Consider the following 17216-nt stretch of genomic DNA (forward strand, 5'->3'; position numbering starts at 1 on the left):
TTTTAGAAAGTGAACCATGGATGGGGAAATGTTGGCAGTTTTCTCAAAAAATGCTTGAATTCAAGAAGTTTTAGATTTGCGTGGTTTTTTTTTGATTTGCAAAATCCACTTGAACATGACGCTGCTTTTTTCGAAGTAGCTCAAGAACCATTCGAGCCACATAATTCGTTTTGACATCGTTGGATAGAGAATTGAAAAGTCGATTCAGTCGTGACCCACCTGCTTCCCCCCCTTGGATCCGCCCTTGCACTCAACTGAATAAAGTGAAAAATCCTCTTTTGAAACAAATGGGCAATTGACTCCATCAATGGTTCCTTTAAGGATAAATGCCGGGTGATACAGGAGGAAAGGACAAAGAAAAAATTGCTTGAAGAAAATGCGTGCTATTCTAGTCTTAGCAGCGTAATAACGGCCGTGTTAAAACCATGTATATTTTTTTAAGCTCTGTATATCTGTAGACGGTGGCAGGCAATTTGCAAATAAATACGTCATGCCAATTGCAACCTTGAAAATGTATGTAAATTTAGCCATCTGTGACGAATGGCGATTTGAGATAAACATAAACAATCATGAAAATCGGCAGCAACTGTTTTTATTGCTTTATCTGGCTTCCCTGATACGAAAACTGCAATTACTCGCCTGCAACTGCACGTGAACAAATATTATCATGAGAAATTGATATTGCAAAGTCTCTAAAGCATGACATTAGACCATAATGGGAAAAATGTCATTGTGGCTAGTAAGCAGTTGAATTTACACCATAATAACGATTATGACCTAGTGAAGACCTAGAAACCGGCAACAAGCTGAGTAAGCCCATCGGCGGGCAGCCGTTTCAGCTAATAATAATAATTTTCCAAGTAAATAATCATAAACAACGTAACGTACACATTAACCAGCTGGGTATTGGTATATTCATCGTGCTCAATGCAACCAACCTCATGGTGGCTTTATGCGCTCCCGTGGCGCCTTATTAGAGTCCGTGGGCTACTTTCTACCATTGTGCAATGCACGTAAACAAATGAGTTAGTAATCATGACAAACAGATGTAAATCACACCTTTTAACTAATTATTTAATCACTTAACGGAAAAAAATGCACATTGAAGTGTGTGTTACTCTTCTCCCTATCTTTGAGATTGAAAGTTTAAAACTCTCCTGCTAAAAAAACTTTTTAAAGTATGAAATTTGCTTCGAAAATGAACTTAATCCGGTTCTTCCTCAAAATCTATCTCGAAACCAAACAAACTATCGAATAAATGAACTGTAGCCATTATCAAGCCTGGTGGATGGAGAACAGTGCTCGCCACTTACGGTAATTGAGTCCACTTTGCTATTGAATCTCCGATATTCCTGCAAAATGCCGTTGTCCTGCTAACAACCGCTCACAGCCAGCAATTCCGGGATCAGGAGGACTCCGTGTCGTAAGGACTAAATTTGAAATTATGAGTCTGCGACACGACAAAACGGCTTATTTGTGTAGCTAATATAAACAAATCGAGGTCCATTCCGGACGATTTATTTATGTGTCTGGATTGTTATTATTTATTCGATTTGTTTAACCGCGGTTGAAACGTAAATAGGCTTTGCAACTGCGTTTAGAAATGTTCAACATATTTGGAAGAGACTTGGTTTTAAGGACGCGAACGTTACATGAAATACGCCTCAATTCCTGCTCACTAAATTTCGTTCTTTAAAAAAATCGTATCTGAAACCACTGTAAATTCGGTAGGAAGTTGATCTTTCTAATATCTTTGCAAGAGATTTGACTTGCAATACGCTAAAAACTTTAAAAAATCCACCGAAATCCTGATTCTTTTCAGCTTAGAAAATATCAGTCGCAAACTTTACGGTTATGCCTAAATGCGCTCCGCATTTAAAAATTCGCATCACCAAAACTAAAGCAAATCTCAATTAAAATTTTCACAATCCTGCACGATACTTGGTTCTAAAGACGCAGAAAATTTCATAAAATTATACGAGAATTTGTATTTTCTACAGCCTAGTAAATATGGGTCTCAAAATAGTTGTTTTTGCCAATCTGCGCTTTCTGTTTGAAAATTCGCATCTTCGAAACTAAGAAAAGTATCAATTTGAAATTTCTACTGCATTTAGGAGACACTTGACTGCAAATTCTGAAATATTCATAAAAGTCGATTAAGATCCTGATTTCTGCCAGCTTAGAAAATATCGGTTTCACACTTTATTATTATTTTTCTCAAATGCGCTCCCTCCTTCAAAAATTCGCATCTTTCAAAATAAAGCAAGTAGCAAGACGAAATTTTTACCATGTTTAGAAAATACTCGGCTCTAAAGAAGGACAAAGTTTCCTAAAATTTTTCAACAATTCCGATTTTTTGGCAGCTTAGTAAATATCGGTCTCGAAATGAATGTTTTGCCCATCTGCGTTTTCTCCTTTAAAAATTCGGATCATCCAAATTAAAGCATGTAGCAATGCAAAATTGTCACTGTGTTTAGACGATATTTGGCTCTAAACATGCCGAAAGTTTCATAAGAATTTGCCAGAATTCTGATTTTTGGTAGCTTAGAAAAATCTTAAAATTGATGTTTCTACCCAACTGCGCTCTCTCCTTAGCAGTTTGAAAATTTCACTATCTCTAGAAGACACTTTACTGTAAATATTCCAAAAGATTTCCCAAAATCATAAAAAAAAAATATCATTTGTCAAAATAAAAATTCTATATTTTTTTCAGTTGGATAACATCAATTTATGCCTCACCACTTTGCACTCGTTGCACATCCAAGGGATAGAGGGAATTTCCGCACAGGAATTGAGGGATGGCAAGTTGAAGGCTATTTTGGCGCTCTTTTTCGCCCTCTCCCGACACAAACAGGCAACGAAAGCACGGCAGCAGCAGGAAATGACTCCCAACCGGTAGGCAACACTTTTATTCTCCCGCAGGAATTTCAAGCAGAGTCAATGCGTTAGTGCGTGCTTTGGTGAATGCACGACTAATAAGCGCATGGGAAGCAGAAAAAACCTGCAAACTTGAACGGCAGGAGCAGTTGACTAGAACAAAGTTGAGAAACAAATCTTATTAAAAAATATATTGGAAAACACCCGAAATTAACATTCTATTTACTGTAATGCCAAAGCAAAAAGTACCAACTTTTCGAACTTGGCCAAATTTCAAATGCTTTCCACTCATCTTGTTAAATTTTCTGCCGATTTAAAAGATTATTTCAGTATTTCGTCTAATGATTTTCCATTTTCAGATTTGCTCACAGAAAGCTTTATTTTATTTGGCGAATGCGCTTCATCGACATCAGATTATGTAATCCATCTAAGTGAACCGATTAAGTGACTTTTTTGTACTTATTTTTGTTACTTCTCTACTTCGAAGTTATTTCGTTCACTGACTACCTTTCTATGATCATTAAACCAAATATTCCCTTCTTTCTTAATATGTATTATTAGCATACTTTATATGTATTTCTCTCATTTAAAAAATTGTACATTTTCTTCTCATTTGATGTCCAAACAATGATTTTAAAAAGCAACCACTCTACTGGCTCTCTCCAATTTCCGGACATTATTATGCAAAACAGATCGCACCACATATTTTACATAATACAATGCCTAGACTGAAAAGAGGAATATAAAATATGGGATTCGACAATAAGAAAAAACAACGCGGCTTTATCATTCAAAAGTCTGGTTTGTTGTATTCCGGTTGTAAAGCGAGCACATTCTCTGCCAGTGAAATAATGCATAATGCAGGAAATAAATGTGAATTTGAAACGTGATATCGTTTTCGCATTTTTAGACCCAAACAACGGCAATATTTCCCCGATAAAATGCACTTTTGAGCAAAAAGTTTCAGAAATAGAAGCTTTTGCGGCTGTAGTTTGAGCAAGGGGAATTTTTAATTTGTTTAATTGTTTAATTTAACATCCTCAGAGAAGTGAGGTGCTCATACTCTGATTCGAGTGGATCAAATAAAACAGAGTTAAACATTTAGGAAGGTAGTTCGCATCGGCTGTCTCACTCACACCCATGGCAGTCATAAAAGACGCAAGATCTACTGCGAACTGCTACGTTCCAACTTGATGCCTTCACGCTTCAACATCACCCAGTTTTGAACACGGCAAATTTAAGCGAATATTATGAATTACTTTGTTTAGTCTTAGAGTGAACCCAACTGTCTGAATAAATATCTACTTAGGGAAACTACTCAATTTTATACGGCTTTCCAGCTAGAAATGATAATTTTCAGGTTTTAGGCCTTCACTAGCATTTTAGAGGTGTGTATAAAAGTCCCGATTGTGCGTGCACGAGAATTAATAACTCGAAAATCACGGATTTTTAAAATTCTAAACACTTTTTAATAATTCAAACACTCCTTGCAAGATGTTATGTGCTAACTTAAGCAGCTAAAAGGGTCGAGAACAACAATTCCCCCCAGACTGGTGGAAAGTAATGAGATCCTGCTTCTCGTCCCCCTGGAGGGAATCATTAAGTTTTATTTATTTGTCTCTTGGGAGGCTAAATTATGATTAGCGTCGCTGTTCCACCGTTTTAATACGAATTCCCGAGCAAATTCATATCGACTAGTGAACGCAAGATTTCCAGGTCTCAAGAATTATTGGAAACTTTGCAACAAATCACAACCGGGCGAATTTTTCTCGTGTCGAAATAAAGCCTGATAAAGTTAAAGATAAAACGTTAAGCCCAAAAGATTTATCAGGATGTCGACTAACGCTTTAATTAAGGTAAAAAATGAGGCTAATCTCCCCTTAAAACGGTCCATCCTTACCAGTAGCGAGGCAAAAAAGCGAAAACGGGGAAGCTTTAAAAACACCCGGAAATAAAACAGGTCCCTGTTGGAACATCTGCCGAAAAATTTATGACTTTTTTACGAGAATTCGGGAATACATTTTGCCGGCACATTCTGTGGCATCGAAGGGTGAAATTGAGCGAAAACAGGTTTTTTTCTCACTTAACTCAAACTCACTGTTTTGCATTGACTTTCTTTCGATCACCGGGGTGAAAGAGTTTTAAAGGTGCAGATTAACTAAACGGGTGTTTTGCCAAGTTTATATCTCTTTGCCTCTCGGAGAATGGGAACTGGATTACCATAATGTATTGCCACCAAAAGTTTATCTTTATTGGAAAGCAGCGTCGGAGTTTGAGTGTTTAAACCTGATTTTTAACCCCATTTTGTGTGGTTTTTTTTGCTCAAGTACTTTCAACGTGTCCACCTAGGGAGAGGATCTTGGATTGAAAGAGAGAAGGTTTTTAAAAGCGAAGCTAAATAAAAAGTCACAAAGATGCAGAAATTGAAAGTGAAACAAATATGTTTTGAGCATATTTTTTTGAAGGAATTTATCAATATAGTAAGGAGTGAAGGACGGTTGAAATTCTATGCTTTCCAGGTTACGCTGCTGATTTTTATCTCCATTTGGTATTTTATTGGTAAAGTTGAACCAATTTTTCCGCAAGAGCCAAGTCGAGAAGATTTCGTGTCTGTGCTTGGCATCTGTTTGCAGATATCGCCGTCCCTTGACACTTTTCCCCTTTTTCTAATAAAAGTGTTTCTGCGATATCGCGCGTGAGGTGTTTACTATATCCATTTAATATCAAATGTTATCCAGGGGCAAAATCGTGACATTATCCGCGTAAATGGTCTTTTCTGAAAGAAAAAAAACATGAATTGTTTGCGTCTTTTATATTAAATACAATGTTTTCTCCAGGGGTCCGTAGATGGAAGCGAATGAGCGAAATGAAGGAGAAGAAGTTGGGAGTTAATTAATTAATCATAAACCGATTATATTCTGATCACTAATTAATTATTCGGTTAATTTGCATTGCAATTGAGGGCTGAATTCAAGTGGAGCTTTAAATTCCGTCCAATTCGAAAAGAAATTGGAATTTTGAAGTGAACACGGGAGCAAAGTAGACCGTTACCGGAAGGGGAGATGCCAATTTGGGATTTTGCACTGTTGTCAATTTGAAAAATTACCTCAAACTACATTTATTACTTACTGAAAAACACTTACATCTACAAATTTTCTAGAGCCTTGGGTCGTGGATAAGAATTTGTTCTCGACGTTTTGCAAACACGAGCGACTTGCATCTTCAGGGGATGTCTGGTCAACACAGCACCACTTTGAAGATGGGAGAAGAAGAGAGTTTGAGAGAAGAAGTTTGAGATGAAGATCGAGTTTGCAAAACGTCTGGAATAAATTATTTTCATTGGCGGCCTAAAAGCACGAAAAAGCTCACTAATTTTGTATGCAATTGTTGTGCCGAACCCTTCTAGCACGACACTGGTTGAGATCCCAAAAAAACGGTACAATTTTGTCTTTGTTTTTTTCAATTAGTGTCGTGCCCGAAGGGCTCGGCAAAACAAATCACTTAGAATCGGTTGAGTTTTTCTGGCTTTTAAAAAGCTAAAAAGAGTTTTTCTTTGTTTTTACGACGGCGTAAATCCCGGGAAACTCACCAGTATCAAGCTTTCAATGAATATTTATTGATCGCCGAATAAGAAAATCTACAAGCTTGTAAAAATTTACTTACTTACTTCTCGGGCACAGATTGTTTAAATGAAGGTGAAATGAAAAGTGAAGAAAAGATAAATTTTTAGGAGTAAAAAATTGCCCAAGAGATCGAAAGTGAAAGATAGAAAAATTTATAGGCGAAGTAAATGTTTTTCGAATTAATTAGGGAGTTTTTCTGTACAAAAAATCCCTAGTATCCTGGAACAAAGATCATGGCAACATCGCGAGCGATAAATCCCTTTCCCACAAAATGTTTAGGGTGGCACACGCCGAATTTGAGTGCATTTGAGATTCGGGCACTCCGAAAATCGTTTCCATTGGATGCACGTGCCGATCGGTGTCGGGAACGCGAACACGATCGTATCAGAAATGCGCGGCTCGGTGAAGAGAAAAATCCAAAAAATTTGCAGTAAAAAATCGTTTTTCGGTTAAAAGTGCCCGGAGGTTCCCTTTGCCATCATTTGCTGCCATTGAAAATCAACAGTTTGGAAATGGTTCTGACTTGCTGAAGAGATTTGGTATCAGGAAGCGCAATTTTAAGCAAAAAATGTCGAAAGGCGCAAAAGCTTAATTGAGTATTTTCGCGTAAGTAATTTGGAATCAGGTGCTTAAAACGTGAACGATTTCAGCAAATTAAGGCGGCAAAATGAAAAATTGCATTTTTTATTTGTAAAAAAACGTCTAGAAAAGTGTCTAGAAAAACCATTCCTGTTCCTTCAGTAGTAACAATAAAAACAGATTTTACGTCTTAAACACAAATTGATAGTTTTTTTCTAAAAAATCTTCATCAACTAAATGTCTGAAAGGGTTTTTAAAGTGGTAAAGAAGCGAGTACTTCGATTGAAAATTTAAAAAAACCTCAAGCTCAAGTACATAATCGAGGCATAATCTTGTTTAAGACAAAGCTGGAAAAATATCAATAACGCATAAACAGCTAAATAAAATTCGGGCTAAAATCCACGTGATGAGTAATCTGTTGAGCAAAATTGGTCAATTGAAAGTTGGGGTGTTACTTTAAGGGGGTGGAAGCAAATGATGTCGCAAAAAGAGGGTTGCTCATAATGAGGGAGCTTTCAGGTTAGTGTCCTGCATAGGTTTAAGATGGAAGATCGATATTTTTCACATCAGCATAGCCCAAAGTCCACCGATCGTCGTTGACTGGAAAATGAGCGAAAAGTTGTCGGAAAAGTGAAAAAAGTGCAAAATGGGAAACAGCCACTCGGGAGGCCGGAAATCCAGAAGTTTGCCAACATCCCCGGAAGTGCGGCGAGCCAAACTGTTAGTATATAAAAATAAAATTTAAACTGCAAATCCTAGGCAGGAATCAGCATTTAGTATACGCATCACTATAGGCATAGACAAATTCATTAAAAATACATTCAAAATGTATGCTGTCAATGCAGAATGAATTGACCAAATGCAGCCTCCAGTTAACTAAAATGGTTTAATCAGATGGCCAATGATTTATGAATTTATACCCCAATTTCAATGCACCATATTTGATTTATTGCCTGTTAAATGCATTTGGCGCGTCTCGCGTTTCGGGAAACAGAGATGCCGTTAAATTGCTCTGCTGGATCTAGATGCATTCTGTTTAGTGCGAGTTTCGTTAATTAAAGCTGGGACTAAGGGAATTGATCGTTCATGTCGGCGTTTTTCCTGCTAGAGTGCCAAAGCATGTACCGTCAGGCCACTACAGAGGAGAAAAATTGATTGAATAAATAATTGAAAATTTTCTCCTAAACTGAAAACGTTTAAATAATCCTCTGTCTTCGGGTAACTGAATTTTCAACCTTGTTTCCAGTCGTAGAAAAGCGATACTTCGAACAGCACCTACATTAATCAAAGTGCATCTTAAAATATCTGATAGGCTATTTCCAGATATTTATTTGATGCATTCGAATTTTTATACTCACTTAAGGGGCTTTGGTAAACGGTCGATGCATAGTGGCAGCTGTAACATACTGCATGGTCCCATAAGGCAGGTGTTTAATTAGAAGCAGGAATATACTCAAAGAGCGGCTCTATTTCCCATTGGAGCTGCACATTATGTGGCAAAGAATTGACTTATTTTTAGTTCCCAGTCGATTCTTCAACGCCACTGCCTAAATCGTTGTATTTATAACACCGGCATTACGGCCTTAGTATAAGCTCAGATAGACAAACAAACCGCATACTCAGATTTGTTTGTATAACCCCGGATTTAGACCAAAAATCGCCTCATTTCGGTTTCGATATTTTTACTTCAACCTTTCACGTTGCATTTACGCGTTCAACTTGGAAGAATAAAATCTGTTTACATCAGCTGTTTCCACCGGCAGTAATGCAGGTTTTCTGTTCGCAGATCTTCGGCCATACCGCACAAAGGAGGCGCAACCAGCTCTATACCGTTGCCAGGAAGTGCTCTACCGGCTCGAAGATGTCCTCCAGACAAAGTACGTCCGGTTGCTGGCTCTTCCAGAGCCACAAGTCCAGCTCTAAGTATGATTCCTCGTGCTCCTCCTACTTCCCAAATCGCCAGTCCGTATCAATCCGGTCAAAAGGGCGCTGTGGCTCAAAATGGTTCTATGTTGGATAAACTGAAGCTATTTAAGGTGAGAATTGATATTTCTGGACTGGAATATCAATCAATGTTTAATGATGCAAAGTTAAAAAGTTTCTTCATTTTGGTAAATTCGGTCTTTAATGCTTCATTATCTTCTGTGTTCTTTTCCCGCTCAAGCATCAGTATGATTTTTTAATATGAGTGTGACGAAAATAATGTTTAATCACATTTTACTGAAATCCAACGTTACTTATTACTTTCCTCGTCAATAGAAAATGCATCCTAACGTTTCGCCATCACGCCTGGCTAGCATCTTCAGAGATGCGTTCGCTTTGGGGGCTCAAACTGTGACTCGAATGATTCCTGGAATAAAACCGATTGTTGCACTCAGGAACGTACTTGGCCTCGGTAGTCTCACTTGCACCCATTAGAGTCTATGGGGGTTGCACCACGACGCCGCGATGCTACGTTCCAAATTGGCACTTTTACGCCTCAAAATGTATTAGTTTTGACTAAACTTGGAAAAATGTTTTGGAAAAAAAATTTAAAATCGCTGTATACAGTACTAGAAGCAAGTCAAACTAAAACTTGTCAACTTTATTCGGCTTTTCAACTGAAATTTCCTAAAAATGTTGGAATAATTGCTGACTTGTGGGGACGATTTGGAATCTTCAGAAGTGGGCTCGTATCTTCTCATCTTCGATTTATTAAAGCAAAAGTTGTTAAGCTAACGACTTTTTTGCTTGTTTTTCAAAATATAAGAAAAATTAACTCCAAATCCCGCTGCTCCATTTCATACTGACAAAAAGATGAAAAAAGCTTTGAACATTTTCCAGCTCTTTTCCCAACGCAGTTTTACTCTTTTTCGCACTAAATTTCCGACTAATCATCACATTTCAAAGAAACTCTTACTCCTTGACTCGAGACAACAACAAGTAACATAAAATAACTGTTTCAACCGACTTTCCCTGTTCCAGAACAGTGAAAAGCCTTCCACTGGCACAAACGGCAAAAGAACCAGTTCCTCCAGTGGAGTTTCATCTGCAAAGAGTGAGCGCAGCGACAGCAGCGCTTCCTTGGATGCAAACGCCGAATCCAAACCCGTAAAGAACATTTCCAGGATCAAGCAAACCACCAAACTCACCACTAATCCCAAGTGAGTTTCCTCTAGCAAACACTCTTCGATTTTTCAACCTCATTTCCCGCTAGTGCCAAAAGCGCCTTTCAGAAAAACAGCCCCAACCCAGCGAAGAAAGATGGGCTCAAAACCCAATCCTCATACCAAAACGGGGGGACAAAAATAGCAACGGAAGTGGAAAAGCATGCGAATAAAGTGGCGGGTTTGCCTGGCAGTAAACTCACTGAGCCCAAAGTGAGGGTATCAGCCCTCAAGGAAACCAAAGCCATTGCCCATCAATCAGCTGGAAATGGAACTGGAATACCCAAGCCTACTTTAGCAGTCAAAGGTAATTTCCTGCCTTTTTCTGTAGGGCAATTGCCAATTTTTTTCTATTCAAGGAACCACCAAGCCTGTCTGTCCATCATCAAGCATGTCCTCCCAAAAAGGCCCCCTATCTCGGGAACCTTCGCAACATTCCATCTGCAGTCCCAAGCCTGCAGTTGCAATGGTTTCCCCAATGAAAGCCGAGGTTCCAAAGGAACCTCCACCCAGCGCCTCCAGAGAAAACAGCCCACTGTCCAACCAAGTCCTCAAGGATAGCCAGAACCACGTCAGCAAAGACACTCAACTCTCTGAGAGCAGCAATAGTGCCTCCACAGGCCCTCAGAGCAACTCGAGCGATGGTTCTGTTATCTACAAGCCCTCAAGTGAGAGCAGCTGCTCAGAACATGTCAGCAATCCCATTCCCAACAGGTACAAACTCCAGCTGAGTAAGCCACCAAGAGGTTTTCTAATGGGGAAATTATTCCAGAAAGGAGCCGTTGCAGTATCTATCAGATGCAGCCTCAGAACGCAATCACAGTGTCCCGCATCCTCCACTGGAGCCGCTCAGAGAAGCTCAGGAAACGGAAAGTCCCATCAAAACCAAACCATCGCCCACAAAAGAAAGAACAGTGGACAGCCCAAGACTGACAACGATTCCAAACCATATCAGACAAACCATATCCAAAGTAGAGCCCAGCCAGGAGTCGCTGGATAGAATAGAGAATATCACGATGAAACATATAAGAGAACAGAGCAGTCTGAGCCAGCCTGATAGTTTTAAAGCCAATCACAATGGCCAATCAGTGGATGAGGATGACTTCAATCTGAACCACCATCGCCTAATGGCCTTTAATATGGATGTACCTGATAATATTAAGGAGGGAGCTGGGGATAATTTGAGTATTGAGCCGATGAGGCCTCTATTAAGGGGCTATTGCAGCACGTTTACTTTAGCGGGACGACAGAGGAGTCCGTATGGTCGGGGTTCCGGAGAAGGCGATTATTGTGATATCTCCTTAGCAAACGGGTACGTTTAGGTAGAGATTTTGAGTTGGGGACTAAAAGTGGGTTTGGTTCCAGATATTTATCTGAGGGCGAGTTGTTAAGGGGAACAAACCCGATAGATATTTCCGATGGGTATCTATCAGAAGGCGGTTCCGTTCTCTATGCACGGAGGTTGCAGAATATGGCTGCCCAAAATGGGTAAGTAGATTCAATCTACCCTAAATCTGCTAGTGAATGAAAGAAAAACGTTCATAGGAAGCAAAATAGAACAGTAACAAATTTTTAATATAAACCAATTTCTCAGTCACTCGATTTTCGCTCGAAGCAATCCCTGAATGATTTCGTCCGATTAAAGCTTTTCCCTCAAACTCTGCAGGATTTTACCTGCAACGGCTGCAGTACATTAAAGTGATTTATGTAACAATTTGGCCATCCGTGAAGAAAACAGTGCGAAAAGGGAAAATTACAGTGTGTTTATTGAAGGGTACAATGGCATGAAGTGAAATTTATGATGGAATAATGAAAATAAATTGGGGAAAGTGTGTGTGTTTGGAAAGCCGGATGGGGATTTTCAAAGGATTTTAATGCCACAAAGAGCCCGCGTGCTTTGAGGAAAATGCGTTAGCAAATAATCGTGTATTGAAAGATTTTGGACAGTCATTGCCAATCTTCGGTTAAAAGCAGGTGTTTTTTGCCAAGCTAAAAAAAACAATTGGAAACTGCTTAGCCAAATCAGGCGACAATCCAATTGAGCTTAGCCAAATGCTAAAAATATTAATAATTCTAAAGCTTCGCTTTGTCATCGAACATAATTCGGAAATACGATGAAAAATCGGTTTGGTAAGCGGCTTAAAGTTTGGGAGATCGCAAAAGAGGGAGCAGGAGAATGCAGGAAATACAATGTGTCTCTTGTGTGAAAGGATTAATTTCGGGGAGATTTAATTTGGGGATTGTGGGGAGCGTTTGCTATTGTGCCGTTTCGTTGCAAAGTGGATTTGCGAAACAGTTATTTTGGGTTTAAGATCATTAGGGCAAAAGCTGTTGATTCATTTCGGGTGCGTTCAACTTGTTCGTGGAAAGTCGATCAGTGCAACCCAATAACCGGTTTGGATTTTTAAATATTCCGATCACTAATTTAGGAATAAGAATGTAATAAATTCGTCTGCATAAGCCGGGAGATAATTTTGAAAAGTCGGAAATATCAGTTTACTTTATGGGGATTTTTCTTAAAATAATATTTCAGAATTCACAAACTGGACGCTTCACGAGGCACACTTTCGAAAATAGCGTCCAATAAATCTGTCATCTGCCACTAGCATGAAATAGGAGATTATGTAGACTCAACATATTAATGAAACGAGTAGAAAGACTTCTATTTTTATGCCGAAGTTTCCCAACAGTCTTAATCTTCTTTATTTCATGTTTTACAAATACAAATAGATTGCCGCTTTCACAACGTTTCATCTTCACTGCTGAAAGTCTTGGTTGGAAAATTGAACACTGTTCAATCTGCTGGGGTTTGAAGAGCCGCTTTTGGGCAAAAATTTTAACCTTGCAATTTTCTGTTTTTGCGCTAAGTGGATTATTCTGGGTCTAAATAGCTCAACAAAATGAACGTTTCACAGCCAAATTTGCCTTAACTTTAAGACTGGTTAAATTCTGATTGCTTAGAGTGATTTAGTTACTGTTTGAAGCGTTATTGAGTCCCATTTGGTTTTTCTTAGTCACTGTTTTGGCAACAATTTGGCACCTCAGATGAATTTTCTACAGAGCGGCAAGTGCAAAATGTAAAGTTTGGCAAAGTTCTGGGAACTCCTGTTGGACAAGAGAAGGTTTTTTTGCTGTCTCATTGTTGCATTTCAACTCCAGTTTCGGCCATTTGTTCTAAATACAGGGTGGTCTCAAAAAATCGATTTTTTGTTGCGCAGAAATAACGTGTTCCCTCTTGGCCCGAGCTGCACGATCTGGAGCTGATGTTGAAGCGTAAACTTCAGGGGCGATTTAAGACCAAAATTCCATATGCAGGGTTGCACAAAAATTTACCCAAATCAGAATTGCCCCGCAAAATATGTGAGTCTCGAAGATTTTCAGCACGTAATGTCTCCTTTAGAATATTTCGTTCGTTTATGCAACCTGGTAAATTGATTTTTTTGCTGAAGTCGACTGTGAAGTTTTAGCTTCAACATGAGCCCGATCTTTTCAAAATTGCTATATGGAAAAAAAATAACTTCAAGGCTAAACGTGGGTTTTTTGAGACTACCCTGTAAATAAACTAGACGAGCGAAAAAATAAAAAACAGTTTTCGAGATATGAGGTCGATCTCAATGCTTGTGGTGGTAAAATTTAAAAAATCGCTTTTGTTTCCAACGGAACATTTTATCAATTTATTGTTTAATTTGCCAGCCTGTAGAAACTTTAACTGGCGTACGAATTTTTGGCAAAATCACGCAGGCACCGGAAAAGAATTGCACTAAATAAAGCTGCAAACATAAATCAATTCGCTCCAAGCAATCAGAATTTATCCTGTTCCAAGATTGTTGTTCAAGCTTAAATGTTGACGAATCTAATGTGTTTTTCAATGAACTGGTTGCTGTCCGCACTTTTTTGAGTTGGAAATGCTGTCCATTTGAGGAATTTGAGTTGGAGTCTTTAGTTGTTTGGCTCGAACCAAATATATCCTAAAACTCGTGAGTTTTTGGCCATCGTGAAAAACATAATTTTCCTGCCGCATCCTGAAATTATTTTCCTCTAGGGCCCAAAGGCTAGAAAAACTCACCAGATTCAAGCAATCGCGCCAATAATTGAACGTGAAACACAAACTTAAACAGAGCATTTAAAATTTCCTCGAAATAACCGTGAGAATCTTCAAATATGAACTGGAAGTTTCAAGCAGCATCGGTTAGAAACTGTTGAGTTTTTCGAGCATTTACTCCGAGCAAACCACCTCTGAACTCACCAATTCTTAATGTATATATTGTGCCGAGCCCTTCAGGCACGACACTGATTTAAGGGCAAAATTGACAAACAAAGCGGAATTTTTGGGCTTTCAAGCCGTCGTGCAAAACAATTTTTTCCGAACGTTTCGCAAGCACGGGTGGCTGCATCTTCAGACGTTGTTCTCATCTTCCTTCCGCCAATAAGGAATAGTTTCAAAAAACAGCAGCCGTTGAAATAGTTTTGAATCAATTCCTTTCTTCTAAACTGCAGTGCAAAGAACATTTACCGAACTTTTTGGCTCTGGCCTAACCTGCCCTATAGTAAGTTCCCCCCATAGAAAAGTCCCTATCAGATGTTTGGAGCGCCCAACCGAGGAATCATGCGCACACAAATCGATTCCTTGAACCCCCTTAGACATTCAGACTGTTTTTACCCCTTAACAGAAATGTAGTTAAAAAGGACTGGCCAAAGTTGATCAGATCGCAAACGAAATTATTGAGCCAAACTCGTGAAATGTGAATAGAAAAAGTGGATTTTGTGATCAGTTGCTATAAGGGAACTTTCGGATTGCATTCCCTGCACAACCCCATTAAAGTGATGGGGTATCGGGAAGCGGCGGGGGGTGCTACTAGGGAGACAAGAATCCGTAAGTTTTGTTTTTGTTTTCCAGCCTCGAGATAATGGAGATGTCAAAAGTTTAGCGACTCCCAAGTTGAATAAACTCCGCTTAGTTCAGTTTTAATTGCAACCCCTTGCGGCTCTATTATTTACGCCACTTTTTACCAAGAAGCAGGTAAAAGGTTTTTTGGTTCGAGGACTGAATTAATTATTTTTAGCCTCTAAAAGCATCTCGGAATTGCAAAGAAATGGGGATTTCATTCACATTCGCCCAGCGGTAAACTGTGCGTATTTCAACGGGGTGAAAGAGCAAAGGTGAAAGACACTGTACGAATAAAAGCTCCAGAGAAATCTTTCTTTGGGTGAAATTACGCAGAACGGGGAAACAAATGGAAAAAGCCTCACACTGAAGCGCATTGTGTGTCGTTTGCAAAGCTACAAAAGGCATTCACTTGGAAACTTGGAAGTTTTTCGCGTTGATTATCACTGTCGGGTTTTCAATTAAATTAAGTAACTTTGGAAAGTCAACAACAATTTTCTTAATGAGGAATCTGAAGAACTCAAACTCTGGCAAATTTGGCTCGAAAAGTTAACTATTTCCTAAGTTATACTGCTCAAGAAAATCAACGTTACACTGACAAATTGGGACGGACTTTCGAACTGGATAAAATGGATTTTATTTTGATATTTAGTGCAATGCCTTTTCGGTTAGTGCGTGTTTTTTGCAAAAATAGTGCGTCAGATTTAGTTTCTACAGGATGGCAAATGAATCAATGTAAAATTGGTGAAACACAACAACAAAATCGATTTTTTGAGACCACCCTATATAGACAAATGGTCGAAAATTTCATTTCGAGGTATTTGGTTTGTCTTTAAAAATTTGGAGTTGAGATCCAAAAAAACCTTTTCTTGTCCAATTTACCGCTTTGTAGAGAATTTATCTGGGATGCCTGATTTTCACCAAAACATTGACGAAGAACAAATGGGGCTCAATAACGCTTCACTATTATTCAGTTGGAGAAAATCAGGATTGGATGCCATTCGAATGAAAATTGTTGAGCTTTGAGAATCAAATATCTGCTTGAGGCAAGCGAGCTTCACGTTTCTACTTGAATGAAAAAAAGTTATGCATTTTTAGGTACGAGCATGCACTTGAGCATGCACGTGTGAAAGCGTGATTTTTAACCCAAAAGTTCGTAACCCTTGAAAAAATGCATTTCGAGGCTCAAACGTCTCAGAACTCATATACAATATTTGACCCCGAATGTTCGGAAACATTTGTATAAGTCGCACTGAAACTTTAATATTCCCGACTTTAGTTCGAAATGCAAGTCAAAAAATTCATTTTTACTCTCAAATGCACGTTTTTCCCCAAAAACTTCAGAACCAGGTCAGGCTGAGAGTTCGAAAATTGAGGGCTTGAGGGAACTACCAAAAGTTCTGCAAATACACGCTCTTGCTCAAAAATTCAGTGCTGAAATCATCAGTGCTTGTAAAGTATATTCCACTCAAAAATACATGATGATTTCGTTTAAAATACAGCAAAATCTCAATTGATCTGATTTTGCAAACAAAAATCAAGAAAATGGACGTTTTTCCGCAAATGCAGTCTCGCTAAAAAGTTCAGACCGACTGCACCAATGCATCAAGGAAGTTGAAAGTTACAGATTTCATAAAACGCATTCAATTCCGAAATTCTTGATGATCCTGCGTGCGTCGCATTGAAACATCAGTTTTCCTGCTCAAACTACTTGATGATTTCATTTAAATCGCACCGAAATCTGAATTATTCTGATTTTCTAAACGCAAATAAAAAATTTAAGTTTTTTCGCAAATGCACACTTTTCTGAAAAAGCCATAACTTCCGTACCAGCACAAGCTAAGAGTTGGAAATTATAGCCTTCATAGAAAACAGTCGAGGGCAACAGTGCTGAAAATTTCGTTAAAATCGCGTTGAAACCTGAAAATTTCTGACTTCGTCGACTACAAAAATGCACGGTTTTTCGCAAATGCACACTCGTGCCCAAAAATTCATAACTTCTGAACTAGCACAAGATTATTGCAAAATTTCATGTTTTTCGTCCCGTTTTGCATGTTTCTCGGAAGCAAAATGAGCAAGAACGCTCGTTTTTACATCATTCCAGAG

At 38.7% G+C, this 17216-nt stretch overlaps 1 protein-coding gene across 2 annotated transcripts in view; it reads left to right on the forward strand.

Annotated features, from left to right (window-relative positions):
* Positions 1–17216, forward strand: part of LOC109546206 (protein sickie) — a 65749-nt gene that overhangs the window by 16850 nt on the left and 31683 nt on the right. For both annotated transcript variants that reach the window (XM_048668051.1, XM_048668052.1), the window contains exons 2-8: positions 2714–2895; positions 8866–9115; positions 10044–10222; positions 10276–10532; positions 10585–10939; positions 10998–11537; positions 11591–11713. In XM_048668051.1, coding sequence (XP_048524008.1) covers positions 2714–2895; positions 8866–9115; positions 10044–10222; positions 10276–10532; positions 10585–10939; positions 10998–11537; positions 11591–11713 — 1886 coding nt within the window. The remainder of the gene's footprint in view (positions 1–2713; positions 2896–8865; positions 9116–10043; positions 10223–10275; positions 10533–10584; positions 10940–10997; positions 11538–11590; positions 11714–17216) is intronic.

Source organism: Dendroctonus ponderosae, unplaced genomic scaffold (genome assembly GCF_020466585.1).
Source record: "Dendroctonus ponderosae isolate FM_Combo_2020 unplaced genomic scaffold, Dpon_F_20191213v2 Dpon_F_20191213_7, whole genome shotgun sequence".
Lineage (NCBI taxonomy): Eukaryota > Metazoa > Arthropoda > Insecta > Coleoptera > Curculionidae > Dendroctonus > Dendroctonus ponderosae.